Here is an 18821-nt window from a genome sequence, read left to right as displayed (position 1 = left end):
AAATACCAAAATTATCTGGACACGTGTAAGCTGCCCTCTCTCTCTGAACAAGATAGTATTTCAATCAATGGACCAATAACCCAGGAGGAACTAGTAGTCACGATTAAAAAACTAAAAATAGGAAAAGCTCCTGGACCAGATCGCTGGAATGCCACATTTTTTACATTTTCACCACCCCTCTAATTACTCCTCTTCTGTAACCTGCTCTATCACTTTGCAGACACAAGCCAAGTTACAGGGACTCCAGCAGAAGCAATCATCAGATTAATCCCCAAAGAAGGGACAACCCAAAGACTATAGCTCAATTTCGTTGATAAATTTAGACAGTAAGATCTATGCAATGATCTTTGCCAACCAACTACAAAAACATATCTCTTTTAAAAGATGCAATGTGGAAGCTGTAAGACATGGAAAACCGCCAGAGGAGGAATAATCTCTGGTTTCTTGGGATCAAGGAAGGACTGGAGGGGGGAGGACATTCGTGCTTTTATACTTGATTTACTCAAGTCAGTCTTCCGGGAGTTAGGGGGCCGGGGCTGGGACCAAGAAATACAGCGGGTACACCGGTTCCCAGCTGTCCTCCGTAAATCCTCTGGCAGAGACACTAACTAGCTGAGGGCCATCTTAGTTTTTTTGTGGTAATTTCCTGCTTAGACAGACTATTTTTGAAAAAGCTCGCCCCGAAGCTAGAAGACAGTATAAGGATTCTTCCTTTTTTGTTCGCCCCGATTTCTGCCATATTACGGTGGAACGCAGATGGTGATTGTGACAATTAATTAAACCCTACCAAGACGCAGGCTTTGAGGCATATTAGCTGGCTCCGGCTAGATTGAAGACTGTTGTTAGAGGCACTATTAAGTTATTTTCCTCTGAAATTCAGTCGAGAGAGTACCTGGAACAAGTCAGCGGGAAATAAGAAATTAGATGAGGACTAGATTAGGCCTTCTCTCTTCCTAAGGGGCCTCACAGGTGACTTTTGGGATTTTTTTGCCTGAAGAATAGAGGGGTGCAGAAGGGGCTGGGGGGGGGCTGCGGTGCTCTTGCTAACTCCATCACTCAGACCCTATGGGTCCAGCTGCTTTCAAAGGGAGGGTAGGGAGGGGGGTGGGGGAAGGGAAGGCTTGGGGTGGGAGTGGGTTGAGGCAAGGGGGGGCACAGGCTAAAATGGTGAAGTGTGAACTGCAGCTGAAGCGTTTTTTTGTGGATTTCTGTGTTTTTTTGGAGAGTATTAAAAACTTGTGATGGATGTTAGGATTAGTGGATTTGACAGGCAATTTAATATTCAAGATAAAGTAATGTGGTGGTATAGTTTGAAAATGTTTAAAAGATATAATGGCTAATTACGAATCGCTACTATCAACATTTGCGGGCTTAATGATAGTACTAAAAGGAGAAAGGTTCAAGAAGATCTCAAAGTCCTTAAGGCCGATCTGTATTGTCTGCAGGAAACTCATATTGCACGGAAAGACTGTGATCTATATAAATCCTTAGGGCTGAAGGTTTTAGCATACACTTCCGAAGATGTTAAGACTAAGGGGTTTGCCATTCTTTTGAAGAGCAGTTCTGTTTCTTTGGGGGGAAAAAAGGTGGTGGACAGTAATGGTAGATGGGTTATAATGGAGTGCAAGAATGGTGCTGGTTCTTTTACACTATGTTCAGTATATGCTCCAGTGTCAGATGATCCGGATGTATTGCATTTTCTAGCTAATGAACTGCCTTCCTGGCCGGCACCATATGTGGTTTGCGGAGATTTAAATATTAATGGTTCAAGAGGAACCACAGGCGAGACTGGAGTATCTAGTAAAGGGCGTAAACCGCGCTCTATGAGGGCTTATAAATGTGGGCTAAATTAAAACCTGATGATCCTGGTTATACTTATGATTCGGCCCCCTATGGAAAATTTGCTCGGCTTGATTATTTTTTAGTCTCCCCAGAACTTATGCAGAAGGCTAGAGTGGAGCTCTTTCCTAGAGTTATGCCTATTGTTTTGGAGTTACCACTCAGTGGGATACGAAAGGAGCATACTGGCTGGACTTTTGAGAGGGCACTGTTATCAGATAATGAATATGTTGAAATTATGGGAGGTTGGATCAGAGAGTTTTTTAAGAACAATATTGATAGCGCCCCTTCCAGGATGATGTGGGATGCGTTCAAGGCAGCAATGAGAGGAGAGACATTGCAAGAAAGCCTTACCAAGCAGAAAAAGGGGCTGCACAGATTAAATTGTTTTATCAGAAGCTTGCAGATTTAGAAACAGAATTAATAAGCAAAGTGGCTAAGGGAGAAGATCTCTTCGCAACTCTAAATTCTATCACGGTTATTAAAGCTTGCTTGTCTGACTTTAACGTTGAAAAGACAGCAGGGAAGTACCTGGCCAAAAGGCAAGACTGCTACGAATTCAGCTAAAATGTCAGTCGATTATTGGCAATTAGGGCTAGGCAACAGGTTGCATCAGGTCATATCGAACGGGTTAAGAATATGAGGGGGGAGGTTCTTACAGACCCGGGGGATATTAGAGAGGCTTTTAGGGAGTTTTATGAGGACTTATACAGTGCCTCTTCCTCTGGTACTCTTCTGAAGAAGGATCTATCGGAATTTCGCCTGAGTGAAAAGGTATCACAGGAGGAGGGTATACAATTGGAGCTGGCTATCTCGCAAGAGGAGCTATATTGTGCAATTCAAGCCTTACCTGCAAGTAAGGCCACCGGCACTGAATGTATCTCTATAGAGTTTTATAAGTTTTTTTTTACAGAGATATGCCAGGCTTTGTTTGGGGTATTTAAGGAGGTTAGGGAGGGAGCTCTACCACCTGGCTCTTGGGGCACAGCTAACATTGTTACCTTCTTAAAGAAGGGCAAATATCCTATTAGTCTGGGTTCATATAGGCCCATTACACTGCTCAACAGTGATGCCAAACTATACTCAAATATTTTAGCCACTCGGCTGAACTCTGTGATGCATCAATTAGTCTCAGTGTGGCAATATAGATTTATACAGGGTAGGGGGACGGAAGATCACATCAGAAGGGTAATCTCACTCTTTGATGCTACCGAAGTTCTCTCCAGGCCTATGGGGGTTGCCTTCTTGGATGCCGAGAAGGCGTTCAACCGTGTGGCAAGGGACTATCTATGGAAGGTTTTGGAGTTTAACGGCCTGGAGGTTTCATTTAATAATGCTTTACGGGTTTTGTACATAATCCCCATTGCACGACTAAGAATACTGAGTGAGGATTCGGCGGCTTTTTAATCAGTAGGGGGACTAAACAGGGATGCCCATCCTCCCCCTTGCTGTTTGCATTATATATAGACCCTTTTCTTAGGCAGCTGGAGGTCTCGTTACGCATTATTCCGGTGAGCTTACACGGTTGGGACACCATGCTTCTGGCTTATGCTGACGATGTGGCTATAATTACTTCTGATCCCGATGGAGCAATGCGAGTCGTCGAAAATATAGCGGAAGACTTTGGGATCCACTCGGGCAATCTGTTGAATAAAACTAAAACTCAGATCTTGACAAATAGATTTGTAACAGCTTCGGACGCTCGAATTTTTGAGAAAGCTGTTTATTTAGGGGTTTGTATTACAGCAAAGGTCGAGGATATAGTAGAGTCAAATATGGCTCCTATTTTGGGGAAAATCTAAAGCTGTCAATAATGGGGAGATGCAAAATTATTAAAATGATTATCCTCCCAAAGCTGTTGTATATCTTCCGCACAATTCCTTTTGAAATACACAATTTTTGGTTTCACTTAATAGAGAGGGAAGTAGCAAGATTTATTTGGTCGTATGGCAGAACAAGGAGAGCTAATGCATTCCTATCCCTTCCAAGGGAGAGAGGGGGATGGGGACTCCCACATTTTAAACTATATTATTTAGCTGCAGTTCTGCAATATTATGGGTCTCTCCTCGGACTCAAGGCTAGAGAGAGAAACTATCCTAGCTATGTCCCCTCAATATTTGAAATCTTGATTGATACTCGGGCTAATGGATGCCTATTAAAATTTTTATGAAGCCAGGTACTTCAAAAATACCAGATTTAAGTTTTTAATTGCTGCTTTTCGCAATTGGGCTGGTATAAGGAAAAAAATGGGAGTAGGCAGATTTAACAGGTATACCCCCCTGATCAGGAACGATCAGCTCTCTATTGCCCTACAAGATGAGTGTTTGGCAAGATGGGACAGGAGTGGCTTTTATAGGATTGCGGATTTTTTGGAAGGAGATCACATAGCCCCCTTTGATATAATACGCGAATGATTCAGTATAGGTCTTCCTTCTTAAAAAAGCGGGTGGCGCTGCAGGTTTTGGAAAAGGGGCATTAGTCGAATTTCTGACTCGCAGTTCGGGTTCCTCTATTTCACAACTTTATAGTTGTCTGCTGGAGGGGCTGCCAGACGATTTAGATAAACAGAGCCGAAGATGGCAGGATACATTGGGGGCTTTGGACTCCCATTTCCTGGAGTCAATTAAATTGGGGAACTCTGTGCTGTGTGCAGCTAATCTGAAATCACAACATTTTAAGACCCTGTTTGACCTGTATATCAACCCTGCTAAATTCGCGATATGGGGAGGTGTGGAAGGAATCCATTGTTTTAGGTGTACGGCACAGGCTGCGGATATTATACACATTTTTTCCACATGCCCCTGCATTGAGCCAGTTGGTCAAGAAATATCTGTTTTTTTGCTGCTTGTTTTAAAAGAGGATGTTCCCCTTTCACAACTTCTTATGTTATTGGGGGTGAACGAATCAACAGGGAAGAAGGTAGAAGAGTTGATTTTTATTGCGATGGCAGTTCTAAGACTTTGTGTTGCCTCTGCCTGGTTGGATCCGCAACCTTTGACTTTTCAACAGTGGAAAAGCCACTTTTTACATATTTACAACTTAGAAAAATCGCTTTATGAACAAATAGGGAAAAAGGGTAGTATAAAAGGGAAAAAAATCTGGGGCCTGTTTACAAATTGGATTACTCCATTTATCCGGTCAGAATGAAATGTATGATTATAACTGTTATGAAATGCTGCTTCTATGTCTGCCTTTTATCCTTTTATCGTATGTAGTTCTGTTTATCATAAAAGTCAATCGTAAATGCCCTAAATCTTTTAAAAATACCTTACTGCTTGTATATAGACTTCATGTTGCTCTGGGTTTTATTTTGGTATATGTTCTTAGCTGATAATGTTTTTTTTTGTTGCTATATATAGACACATATCCACTGTATTATAAGTATGGAGATTTTAAGCTTCAGCAGTATTTTTCTTCAATTAAAAAAATAAAAAAAGAAGGTACAAAAACATATCTCTAAGCTCATACACCCGTCATAAGTAGGTTTCTTGAAAAATAGGCTCTTCAGCAACAATACCTGTATACTGTGTCATGCGTTAGAAAAAGCCAAACTAACAGACTCACCCACGGTAGCTATCACTCTGGATGCAGAGAAAGCTTCTGACAAAGTTGATTGGACATATCTAAGAGCAACACTTGAGAAATGTAATCTTGGCAAAGACCTAATCCGCATGATTATGGACCTTTATTACGATCCGACAGCAAGAGTAAGAGCAGGCGGAACTATTTCCTCACCTTTCAGATTAAAACAAGGTACCAAACAGGGTTGCCCACTTTCTCCCTTATTATTCCTATTAGGTATAGAACCCTTTTAATTTCAATTAAGCGATAGTAAGGATATTGCTCGTCCGCGGTTCAATGATTGCACTGTCAAGATCTCTGCATATGCAGATGATGTCCTGGTCATCTCGGAGAACGCGGACACAGCTATCTCGGCCTTACTCGACCTTACTATCCGCAATACAAGATTTCTCCAACACCTCTGGATACACGCTCAACAAGGACAAAACAGAGGTCAAACTACTTAACAATATAGGCACCAAAGAAATCATTGGATGCGTTTGAGACAGAACAAAGGCACGAGTGATGTTGGAAAGAGTACTGATAAATAAGACAGATGAATGAGTAAACCCAACATATATAAGATATTAAAACACAGCAAAAGTGTTAACATTGAAGTATTTTCCTTTGTTTGAGTACTCTGAGTGTGTGGGGTGTGTGGGTATCTGGCATCTTGCTGACCCATAACAAGAAGAGGGTCAAACCAATTGTTGCCTTTGTAATGGGGTCTGAGCAGAGGGCAATGCCAGCAGCTCATCGGAGACCATCCGGTTTCAGAGGAAGAAGAAGCTGTCGACGCGTTCTTCAACACAAACACTGCACTCAGACCACTATGGAGTGTCTTTGCACCTGGATTATTTCAGTGCTTCCGTGCTTACAGTGATCCTGAAATGTTTTCGATGATTTGCCTGGAGCTTTTACTAAAGTAATGAAAAAATCTCTGGAGGTTTACAACCTGTCTAGTGGCATACAGCTGTCTGTCAGAGAATTAGGGTTGAATAATATGGTATGCAGATGCTCCATATTGATAAACATATATATCCATAAAGAGGGCAGCAGAATGATAGATTGGCTGGTGTTTTGTTAATATAGAAATCGATGCATTTATCGATGAAACTGAATTCCCGTCCTTATTACAGAATCACCCATTGTGAACTCCACATCAACCTCAACTTGCAAATATGTGGTCAAGCAGGCCCTTAGACCAAGGCTTTTTGATGATTGATAGATCACAGGTAGGCGAGTGCTTAGCTGGCAGGCAAATGCTCGGACAGGAAACTCTTAATCAATCCCATGGATAGGTGTAGTGACATTAGAAGGGTCAAGGGAGATTGCCCCAATAAAGCATACAAGCCTGAAGAGGGTATGCGCACTCCTAAAACTCAATAAAAAGTCAGATGCCAATCAGGACCTAGCACATGCAGAGATCACGCGCTCCCCATGCTGGGCATCTGGACACGCTAGCCACTGGACACATTGTGTCCACGCGAGGTCCGGACCCACCTGTAGTAAACATTAGACAATTCATTTACGAAGGCAGCAAACAACATTCCTTGCCATATATGGTACACTGGAAACTTTTATAACCCATCATGTTTTGTATGCAGGAAGGACGCATACTGATTGTAAACTAAGACTCTTTTGTTATGTAAGGGATTTCTAACTCAAGCAACAGTTTGTTGATCATTCAGTTCAGTAAATTCTGGAAAAATAGATGATCAGATGGAGGAGATACTGGAATGCTATAATATCGCCCAGGCTCTTTTCCATCTAGTATGATAAAGCAGGAGGCTAAGGTATTGGGACAATGGCTGGTAAAAAATGATTTGCTATTTTATTTCTCCATGTTTTTTCCTCTTTTTATGTGTATAGAAAGAGGAAAAAGACTCCCAGGATTTGTTTTGTGCAGGAACGTGCCCCTTCTTGCATAAAAACAATCCTGCATGCAACGCAGGCACCCTTGCACTTTGGTGCTAGGCTGCTGAAACAGGGTCTGCGTAAGGGGAAAAGGACATGAAGGCATTTTATGCCATAAATGTGGTGCATTCCTGCCCTTTAAGTTTGATGTAGTGCAGCAAAGTGACTTGCTGCGCTGCCCTGCACCAAATACCTATGAATATGCCTCATAATGTTTTATATAGTGCAGCAGCTATTGGGTACTAGAACTAAATGTGTAAACAAGATTGGCACTGAATGTCTTTATACTGTTTCAGAATGGAAAACTACATTTATTAACATTTGAAAAAGAAAATGAACTTACTACATTAAGTGACATGATTATCATGAAATTAATACAGACTCCAGTTCCAGATGTAGCGAATTGCCAGTACTTTTTGATAAAATACCAGTGCAAAGAAGCAAACTTTTCCATGGCAACCAGGCGATAAACCACAACTGCAAAAACTGCAGTGAGCACCAAAGAAATCTGTAACAAGAAAAAAGATAAGAAACAATACATGAGTACAGAAAGTACTCATATATTAGACAACATGTTGAATCTAAGTGTGTTTAATGGGCTAATCAGTGAAAGTGGCACTTTGGAAATCATTTATAATGTTGTTAAATATTAAACGCTTGAAAAAGGGACATGATTCTCATTCAAAGAATAATGGCATTACTGCTATTTGTGTCCTGTGCCACAAGCTTGTACCTTTTTCTCACCTCCAGCTAGAAAATTGATGGTTTCAACTACTAAAGTCTTAACTCTGAACAGTGGTAAATAGGCACAATCTTCAGGCCTTTGTGCAGCTCTCTGTAAGAAACCTGGGACCATATTAAACAAGCCCCCAGGGGTACAACAGGCATTTGCCCCTGCATTATACAGCCCGGGCCACTTTGCTATTACAGAAGGGGCTGCAGATGCTTGAGCCCCTTTTGGAGTACGGATATCGCTGGCACACATACAGAACCAGCGCAATCATTAGAGGACGTTCCCTCATTTGCATAGGTGGGTGGCCCCATACAAATGAGGGAATAACTTTGCCTCTGCACCCGCACCTCATTACCGAAGTTGGCGCACTGAAAGTACACCACAAACACAAAAAGGTGCTGAAAGGACCCCCCAGATATCCCCTTGCAGGGGTGTGCATTCACTCACTGCACCCGCCTGTAGGGGGATCTCTAATATCTTTTAAAAGTGCAGGCAGGGAAACACACAACAGCTTTTAAACAGCTGGTGCCATATTTCAGGAGTGCCCCGGGAGCACAATGGGCGTTTGCACCCACTTGTTGTGTCCACAGGGCACTTTGGTATTACAGAAGGGGTTGCAGATGCTTGTGAATCCTCTTCTGCAACATTGAAAGCGATGGCGCACATTAAGCGCCAGCACTATCATCAGGGGGCATTCCCTCATTTGTATGGGGGTGTGGCCCCCAGCAAATGAGGGAATCTCTTTGACTCTGCACCCACGCCATATTACAGAGGCAGGTACAGAGACAAAGAAACAGGTGGCCCACTGTCACTGCACCCCCAGATAACAGCCATCTGGAGGGCAAAAAAAGGAGGACCCATGAACCCCCCCAGACATCCCCTTGCAGGCGTATGCAGTCACTCATTGCACCCACCTACAAGAGGATATCTAATCCCCCTTAAAAGTGCAGGTGAGTTGCCGCCTGCACTGTGAAACATGAAGCGGATTCAAAACAGCTGCTCCTTTTTTCACCTGAAAGTGCTGTCCCAAGACAGTGCGAGTTTACGACCACCCTGAGGCCAGCACATTTACTATAATGCGGCACTTTTTCCAAGTTATCGCTGGGCGCACCTTTTGAAAGGTGCACCCAATGCTATACAGAAAAATGCACCCATACTGTAATATGTACCCTAATTCCATATTTCTCTTGAATGCGCTACCCTGGAGGCAGCACAATTTTGCAGTTGCTCCGAGGGCTAAGCATTCTTCTTGATAGGGTGTACTTTCCATGTTTGCACTCGATGTACCTGCTTATAGGTGCCCCATGGAGAAAACATGGAAGGTGCACCCTATCTGTAATACAGGCTCAGGCCTGTGTCAATCTGCACAGCCTCTTATACTATAATTATTTACGCCTTTCTCTTTAAGGTACTAACATTGCAACATGCCATGGTAGCAAATTAGAAAAAGGCTGTCAAAACTCTCTGTGGAGTCCATGCCTAAAGATTTCTTGGGCCTCTATCACCCTGGCACAGTACTAAACAAACTTCACCCTGTCCTACCCATTTTCAGCTCTAAATTAACTTCCAAGGCACAGACTGTCAATATTAAACACTCTATAAAATTTGAGTGGAGTACAAAAGGTCATTTAAGTTTATACATTTCCTTCTCTTCTTCGAGACAACGAATATCACATCAGTGTCACTCACACACATTTGAAAATAACAACATATAGAAATACAGAAGTTGACCGTCAATAACGTTTGTTTTGTCCTGAGGAGTCCCAAGTGGCATCAAATAGAGCTTTCATATGAAACTTGTGATGTCTATATCTTTATTGTAACCCTGAACTTGAAACAGAATTGCTCATTTACAATGTTATATTATGGGCAGGATTGTATTCTAGTCCAATTTAACAAAAGTACTCAACCTGCCACATTAACACAACAAATCATTTTGATTTTCCCATTAAAAAGAAGGAATTGGCACTAATCAATCTGTCTTCAGGTGGTGTTGCCATTAAAACGTAAATGGCAAAAACAAAGTTAAATGAATAAATGTAGACAAAATAGCTACTCCCAGCTGCCCAAATACATTGAGATGACTTTGGCACTCCAGAGTCATACCGAGAGCATAATGAGTATAACATATATTTGTATAACATAACATATATCATAATTAAGATTATAAATTTAGGGGGTTATTTATGAGAACCTTGTGTCACTTTTGCACCTTGTAAAGTGGTACATGTGTGAAGCTGGGCTCTAAATCAGATTTATGAAGTCACGCAAAGCCACCCTGCATTTAATTCTTGAGTAAGGCGACGCAGCGCAAAATCGATGCATCGCCTTACTCTGGGCTCGGGAGGCATTCCAGGGGTGTTGCAACACCGATGGATTATGACGCTGCCCCAGATTTATAAAATCATATAAACCTGGGGAAACGCCAAACCTTCACACCTCCTGAGGTGAGGCGTAACGAGGTGAAATATCTCTATTTCTCCTTGCTTTTTACCTCTTTCCATTTGTGCTGCATTCTGAATCATACATACAAAGAGGAAAATGCCTCTTAAGGTTGTTTCTGTGCAGGAAGGTACCCCTTCCTGCATAAAAAAACAATCCTGCATGCTACAGAGGCATCCTGGCACCTTGGTGCAAGGCTGTCTACATCGGCGCTAGTCTGCCGAAATGATGTCAGTGCAGAGAGAAAGGACAGGAACGGACTGTTATGTTATGTTATGTTATGTTATGTTATGCAGGTTTTTGTATAGCGTACAGCTACTCCAAGGAGTGTCCCGACGCTTTAGAATGGATTGCATAAATACAGTGCATTGCTGCCCTTTCACACTGGCATAGGGCAGCACAGCAAGGTGACTTACTGCATTGCCCTATGCCCAAATCCCATTACAGCCTTATTTCCCATGCCTGTTGTGGCCCTGGGGCACTTTATCTAAAATGGCCTCTGAATGTGTTCAGAATAATGATGCTGTACTAAACACAGTTGTTTAAAACTCTAAGTAGATGCCTGTGATTTAGTTGCTGAAGGAAAAGAACTGCTGTACCATAAAGAATATTCCTGAGACAGACACCATGAGACGACTGAGTTTGTCGGAGAAGGGTTGAAAGGGTTCAGGCTTTCCACTGATTGGATTTACTCGCTCCACCTTGGAGTATTTTGCTTCAAACTGGGGACGCAGCTCTTCCTGCCAAGAGATAGAGAAAAGTAAAAGTGAGAGATGATTCATGAATATCAAATTCAAAACAAAATCTAGCAATTTACATGTGTACTGATGTGCAGCACAGTGTTAGTTCCTCATTAACTCACAGACTCTCTAGAATTAGCATTTTAAGACACCACAGTGCATCTCACTCTACGCATGTTTATTGTTATACAGTCACACATTATTGTTATACGGACACACAGAAACAGTATTCAATTCAATTCGAACAAGCTTTATTAGGTTAAAATAAATCCGTAAAAGCATTTTCAAAATACATCAAAACATGATACATCAATTCACCAATATCAGAATATAAAATTAAAAAGCAAGATAAAAGTTTGCACAAGAATCTCCTGATATAATAAAAAGCAATAAAAAGATTTTAAAAAATCATGTACCAGACAAATTAAAATGAATTTGATCATATCCAGTGCTTAAGTAGGGCATGGCGAGCCTAAGAATAGCCCAAGGAGTCAATATCCTATGTGTTTCGTAAGCTAGGGCCTCGAGGTGTAAATTAGTCTTGCTTCTTTCAATTGCTACTTGGTCATAGGAGACGACAGCTTAACTACTCTCTCATTTTCTAGGCTACAGATATAGTTGTAAGCAGCTTTATAGGAATATAATTTTCCACTATAAAAGAGAGGGCGTAAAATACTCTTCCTGATGTCCTTATAAAAATTACAAAAGAGAATAAAATGTAGGGTCGACTGTTGCGACTTCCCATCACAGTGCCAACTTGGTAGATTTTGATTCCATTTGCCCATATTGGGGTAAGCTATTAGAAAATGGAGAGTGCCCAGTCTTATTCTGGTTAAATAAAATCTGTGTTTTAAGTTTGATACCCAAAGTAATCATTGAAACAGTAACTTACACCATCTACCTGATTTTCTGTATCTTTAAACTGTGGACAGTGTAGCTGGGGATGGACACCTTCACCTGCTGGGACACAGTCTGTGTTTCTGTTTCTACAATGGCTGCAGATTGGACTGACATGGTATGAATTGTTTGAAACTTCACCAATTAAGCTAGCACAAGAAACGGGAGGTTTTGCATTTGAAACTGACACACACACACACACACACATATATATATATATCTATACATATGTATGTATAGATATATATATACATACACATATATATCTATTCACTGAAAATACGAAAGGTTACATGGACGTAATAGTTAGGGTTAAATTTAACTTATGACCTCACACATTAGATCACTCATGACATAGTGAATGACATCACTGATGACATCTCAAATGACATCACTCATAGCAAACTGCAATGTCCTGGGGGTGGGCACCCGGGACATTGCTGGAGCCTGTCCTGGGGTTGGCGGCCCCAGGGCCATGTAAGGCTCCATGAGGGGGGGGACAGAGCTGCTCCCCTCCCTTCTAAGTAAGCCCCAGGGGGTATTGGTACCCGGGGCAGGGGGTCCGCAACCGATCTCCTTCATGTTTGTGTTTGGGCCCCGGGAGGTGGTGGTCCCCTGGGCTGCATTGGGGGCCCAGAGACCCCAATGCTTCATTATTTATATTAGCCCCAGTGAGATGGCGGTTCCCAAGGCTGTGGGGGAGTCTGTAGGGCCTCCCCGCACTTTTAAAAAAATTAAAAATATATGTGCCCCGGGCAGTGGTCGAAGTGGGGAAAAAAAGTAGGGGAACTGTGGGCGGAGAATCAGAGGGTGGGAATAACCCAAGGATTGGATCAGTGGGCGGAGCTGGAGGTGTGGCCTGAATGCGCAAACATCCCAATTTTTAGTATTTGTTTGGCATTTCACTGCCCAGTTTAATCAACCAATGGATACACATGATTATTTAAGGTTATAATGAGTTATTGACATTAAAACACATTCACAAAGTGGGATATGCTTCTAATCACAGAATGTCCCAAATACGATAAAATGTGGAAGTACAAGCTATTTGTCGCCGAGCCATGGAGTTTGTCATCAGCACTTCTCCTTTTTTCCACAACAGAAGTTCAAACATGAATGGCAAAATATCCTAGTTTGCAAATGTTTTCTATATAATTACTGCTCTGCCATATTTGCCTCATAATGCAAGATCTGCTGCATGATCTGACCATTTAAACTAATAAATTGTTTATAGCTCAAACGTATCAAACGTTAATAAAAAATGTGACTTGTTTTGCTGCGGAGTAGATGGCTTATTGCAAAGGTTGACTGATCACCTTTCTCACTGTTGCATTTGTATGTTACACTGGTACTAATAAGGCAAGATCTTTCCAGAGACTGTTAGCATGTGTACACATGACAAAATAATAAAATATAAGAAAATATACTGCATTGCTCTGCAGCCTTTTTTTATGCATAATTTAGTCAACACTGAGGCATAATCTTGTCCTCCTTTGCTTGCTGCATAATTATTTCCAGTGGCCCCACATCAAGCAGCACATGTTAAAAGTGCTTGTGAATGAAGCAGAGAGACTGTGAAGTTTGCAAACTTAATTTGGTGTGCGTGCAAATTCTACATTGCCAATCCCTGGTGAGTTGCAGCTACTTCTGAAACAAGGCCAATGGAGGTACCTATGGGTGAGGCAGACTGGCCTCAAGGGCAGGTCCGGCCTTAGCACTGGTGGGGCCCTGTGCATTAATGTTTGTTATTGCCCCCCAATGACCACCTCTGCCATGGATTCCCTCACTACCACCCTTTAACAGTGGCCCTCAAGTCTCCATAACCACACTCTCTCTGATGCATTTAATTTGATTTACAGGTGTAGGGTGTCAGAGCACTTTACATCACACACATTACTCAGAGACAATCAATATGTGTGTAAATCACTGTATAGAAAATGTTACATAAGACTAAGGACTACAAGGTGCAGGAGTCACATGACAACCATACTAGTAGGCCATATAGGTTAATAGTGATTGGTCTGGAGAAACACAGACTCCGAATTTAAAACGTAATACCATGGTTGGGGGTTCTCTTTAATAATCAGAATTGATTTCTGTCCAAAAGAACACTTTTTGCAACATTAGGATAACCAAAGACTGGGGGGAAAACATAATGCTCTTATTTATATCTTGCAGTTTGTATGCAGCTCTTAGATGAAAGTTAATAGCTCACTATGTTAGGATTTTAACTTATAAACTGCAAGCAACAAAAGGATTTCGCTGACAAAAGCAGCAGCCCACTGACCTATTTACATTATGTGCACTTTGTGATCTGCATGGTACATGTTCTTTGCAGCAGGCACATTAACCCTATGTGCTACCTTTCCATGAGTCAAAACTTCCACTAGACAAAACTCCAATCTCTCTCTAGGAAGAACATTAAACACCAGAGTCATCATGACATTTTATTGTTGCCGAAAATTGCTGGAGGCCAGGAAGGAGGCAGCAAGCGCTTTTAAAACCTTAATATACTTGCAAACATAATGCCTCCACACAAAGTCAGATGCAGATCTTGCATTATGAGGCAAATAAGTCAGCACCCGGTGCGGTCACACAGGTTGCACTGCCCTAGAGCTGGCCCTTCAAGGGTCCTGTGACAACAGTGACAGAGTCATGCTCTAGAGTGTGCTGCTTCATAGGCCTGCTAGCAAGACTGGAGGTGAACTTCAGTATGGATTGTGGTGGACAAACCTTGAAGGTTAACCCACACTTGCCCCTGCTAGGGTCCACCTGCTAGTGCTAAGACACCAGCGCTTCTAAGGTCTTGCGAAGCCTTCTAAGGTCTAGCATGGGATTGTGCTATCTCAGGAGAGTCGTGTGGTGGACTGGTTATTAAGGCTGAACCTGGTTCCCCAGTTCCAAATTCAGCAGCTCTGGCCATAGTGCCACATCCTCTCCCCCACTGAACACCATACTGCTCCACTGAGAAAAACTCACACTGCCTTCAACTACAACCCATTTGCTACCGGCTATAAACACCTGGATGAGGCTCAATTTAAATGACGCAATAGACAAGAGCAATATGCGGCCGACAAAAAAAAGTAACATCATCCTGGAAAAAGCAAACACTCATAGGGGGATGCAAAATTTAGCAAACCATGTGAAATGTAAGCAGTAACAACATGGTTACCTTAACACTTTTATACTCACTATTCAGAAATCAGTGAGTGCTTTTGACTGAAAAGTTAATGACATGACTACAGGGCCTTGAATGGACACATTTCAATGTCCATTGCTGATATCCTTACAAAACGTTAGCAGTATGGTAAAAAGACCACATCCCTCGACGCAGAGCTGCAGTACACATTTTGTTTTCCAATCCACACTTTGCAGTACCTCCAGGATTGGTGTATTAGTTGCAAGCCCAGGGAAAACAAAGACAAGAAAACAAAAATAGCGCTTCACTCGCAAACTCTGTAAAAGTGGCGCTAATGTGTTTGGGTGTGAATAAAATCAATCTGGCCAGTTTGCTACCACTCTGTCTTACTTTATTTAGTTATTTTTCATATTTTTAACCTTTTATTACAGATGCTGCACTTTGGAATTAAATACGACATGTCCAGCAAAAATTATTTTCTTTTTTGGATTCATTTCACAGGGGAGCAAAAAAAAAGAAAGGAGAGGAAAGAAAGTGAGAACCCTATCTTGAAGTCAAGGTTTTCTGTAAGAGAAGAACTGCTAGACAGAAAGAGAGGGACGAATGAAAGAGTGGGGGGTTGGGGGGGCAGCTGAAGCAGCAGAGCAGAAGTGGACACTGTATTTTTCTTCTCTGGGCAAGAAGGAAAAGACAGAGTCCTGTTACTTCTCTGCCACCCGTCCTCGAACGCCAGGAAACGCCGAGGTTTAATTAAAGGCAATGGTGATTTCTTGCATCCCGGGACGCATTTTCAAAATAAAAAAGTAGGGGAACGGAATCCTTGGAATTGAAGAAGTAGGGGCATGCCGTGCCCTTCCGATCCCGCCCACTTCGACCACTGGCCCCGGGGAGGTAGTGGTCCCCAGGGCTGCGGCAGGCCCACGCGTGCCCCCATCAATATTTTATTAATACCCCCAGGACCTTGCCCACCTGGGGGCCTAATAAAATGAAGCACAGGAGCCTGCGCTTCATTTTCTTTCTATTTTTTCCCATATAAGTGGATCCACCGTGGCTCCAAGGGGGTGTTTCTACCTGCTCCCTTTTCTTTTTCTTTAACGTTTTTTCTTGTGACTCAATTCAACCGAGTCATAAGATCGGCTGCCAACACTTGTTGAAGCATTGGCAGCCAATCAGATCTCAGGCACGAGTTCGGGAGGCGTCACAGATCCACCGCAGCCACAGTTGTCTATCTGGGAAATCTTTAAAATTCTCAGTAACTACTTAACGGATTTACACCATTTGTTACTTTCTCGACCAAGCACTACCTTTTGCCAAATTTGATGTAATTCCGTTCAGCAGTTCGGGCTGTAGCCGTGTCTAAAGTTTCCTATGGAAATTAACATGAAAAAAAGCGTTTAGGGATCCCCCCTATATCTCGGTCCCCGCTTGATGGATCACCCCAAAATTTCCAAGACAGCAGCAGAAGTGAGCGTCAAGGTGTTTTTTTAAAAAGTTTGCGTAGATTAGTTAAACGGCGCCAAAGTTATTGGCAAATCAAAAATAGTTTTTTAATAGAAATAAGGTCCCACAGGAACACCCAGGACCGAAAAATGCATACATCAAAAAAAATAATAATCGTCGGGAGCCACGGTGGAGAGAGGTGTGAAAAGGGGCGTGGCCTCTGAACACCTCTCTGCAACGCAGTTCCCTGGTGCATACTGGAGGTACCTGGTGGGCTAGTTGGCCCTCAGGGACCCTCAGTAATCAAGGGAAATTAATTCCCCCACCTACAACGCGCCAGGGGGCGCATTTGCTGAGTGCTGCAGTTAGGGGGCGTAGCCTCCGCTGCGATGCCGGCTTTTTTATTTCTTTATTTTTTTATCAAGGGGGCTGTGTGGCCCCCTTCCTTTTAAATTATTTGGGGACCTGGGGACCCCATCACCCAGGGCCTGCTTTAAAGAAACACAAAAAACAAAACACCTCAATAGCTAGACACTTTAAAACAGTACATCAACAAAACACTAGTCTCCTTTCTTTCTGCGTCCTAGACACCATCCCTATGAGAGAGAGAGGTGGTAACAGAGTCCTCGAACTAAGACGGTTAGAGTCCAGAATGATAATGGAATACCAGACAATACAGCCTTTGGGACACAATACTGATGAAGAACTTTCGACTCATCTGGGTTAATAAGAGTGCAGGTGACCCCCTGATCTAGCTGACCCACAGTGTCTGAAAAATCATTTGTTAATGTTACTTTTATTGGCTTTTTCGTCCTCATTTGCTGCTTGCATTCATGTTGTTTTTAATAGTACAGCTTATTAGTCAATTTGTGACACTGTTTTTTTTTTGTGTGTATTTATTACAGATCCACTACCATGCGAGCATTTATTAATGAGTGGGGACAGCTTTTTCAAGACAATGACCAACAGCGGTCCTTAGAAGATAGACTCTGGTATAAACCCTGGCTGCTACTTGCTACTATTGTTGCGATTTCATTCCTCCCTTTGATAAAGATTTCTCTCCCAGCAGGACACTTATTATCTTTGCCCACTTGGGCTTTTTGCTTGATGTATTCTTTCCTCAAACTTGAATAGCCCCTGCGCACTAGTGCAGAACGTAGTTTATTCAGCAACCTTGCTAAACGAATTATTATTAAAAAATAGGGGGCGCGCAATTATTACTAGTGTTCCAAACTGTATCCATTAACTGGGTATAAAACTCCATAACGCTAATGAGGGGAATTCCCATTCACGTTAGACATACGAGTACTAAGTAATGTCCGTGGTGGGAGAGACTGGGGAACAATAAAGTTTTAGTAATTGAATTGTAACAACCAGGATACAGCACAATCGAAACTTTAGATTCGCTATTTTGGTGTAAAAATGTTTTACTTGAATGTCACCAACCATAAAGAAATGCTTGAACGTTTGATAACATAATATGATGTAATATTATGATGCTAGCGTATCGAAATGCATTTCCTTTCGCTAATGGTGAAGTCTGTTTTCACGTTCTTTCACTGAAGTCACAAGTCACATGATGTTTATGTAATCACTTGTTCGACACAACCTCAGCACTCGTGAGCAAGGAAACTAGCTTTCCGAAACGCGTAGTCGTATCTTTGCCATAAAATAAAATCTGCTTGAAAACATTGTGGTGCCCTGGACCGTTGTTATTTGGAACATTTACAATGGAATTTTGTATATATATATATATATATATCGGAGTATTTCGTCAAAGGAGCTCCTGTGCACCAGAAATCCGAAGGAAAACAGGAACAGACGAAGACTGACCCAGGATGCAAGTGAGAGATTTAGTTTATTTTATTTTCAGCGTTGCCTGCATGACGCGTTTCAGCCTACAAAAGGCCTTGATCACATGACGCCGAGGCTAAGCAGGGACAATTTAAAGTGCAAGTGCAAACCATGTGACAACCATGATTGGCTAACGCATAAGTGGCGTAATAGACATAGAAAAAATACATTGGAAATACTGTACATGATAATTCGTAGTTCACTTTTAGTAAAATACATAAAAGTCACGAACATTAATAAATAGTTGGTAAAATAATCC

General features: G+C 42.1%; 1 protein-coding gene across 1 annotated transcript in view; it reads right to left on the bottom strand.

Annotated features, from left to right (window-relative positions):
* The window catches only part of ANO3 (anoctamin 3), a 1942403-nt gene that overhangs the window by 303415 nt on the left and 1620167 nt on the right, over positions 1 to 18821 (bottom strand). Inside the window, exons 16-17 of the mRNA XM_085643623.1 lie at positions 11092 to 11232; positions 7661 to 7825 (exon numbers count right to left, since the gene is read on the bottom strand). Coding sequence (XP_085499749.1) covers positions 7661 to 7825; positions 11092 to 11232 — 306 coding nt within the window. The remainder of the gene's footprint in view (positions 1 to 7660; positions 7826 to 11091; positions 11233 to 18821) is intronic.

The sequence above is a fragment of the Triturus cristatus genome, chromosome 3_1 (assembly GCF_964204655.1).
Source record: "Triturus cristatus chromosome 3_1, aTriCri1.1, whole genome shotgun sequence".
In the NCBI taxonomy this organism is placed as follows: Eukaryota; Metazoa; Chordata; class Amphibia; order Caudata; family Salamandridae; genus Triturus; species Triturus cristatus.
The sequence above is the reverse complement of the archived record's forward strand: the minus strand, read 5'-3'. Positions and strand labels throughout refer to the sequence as shown.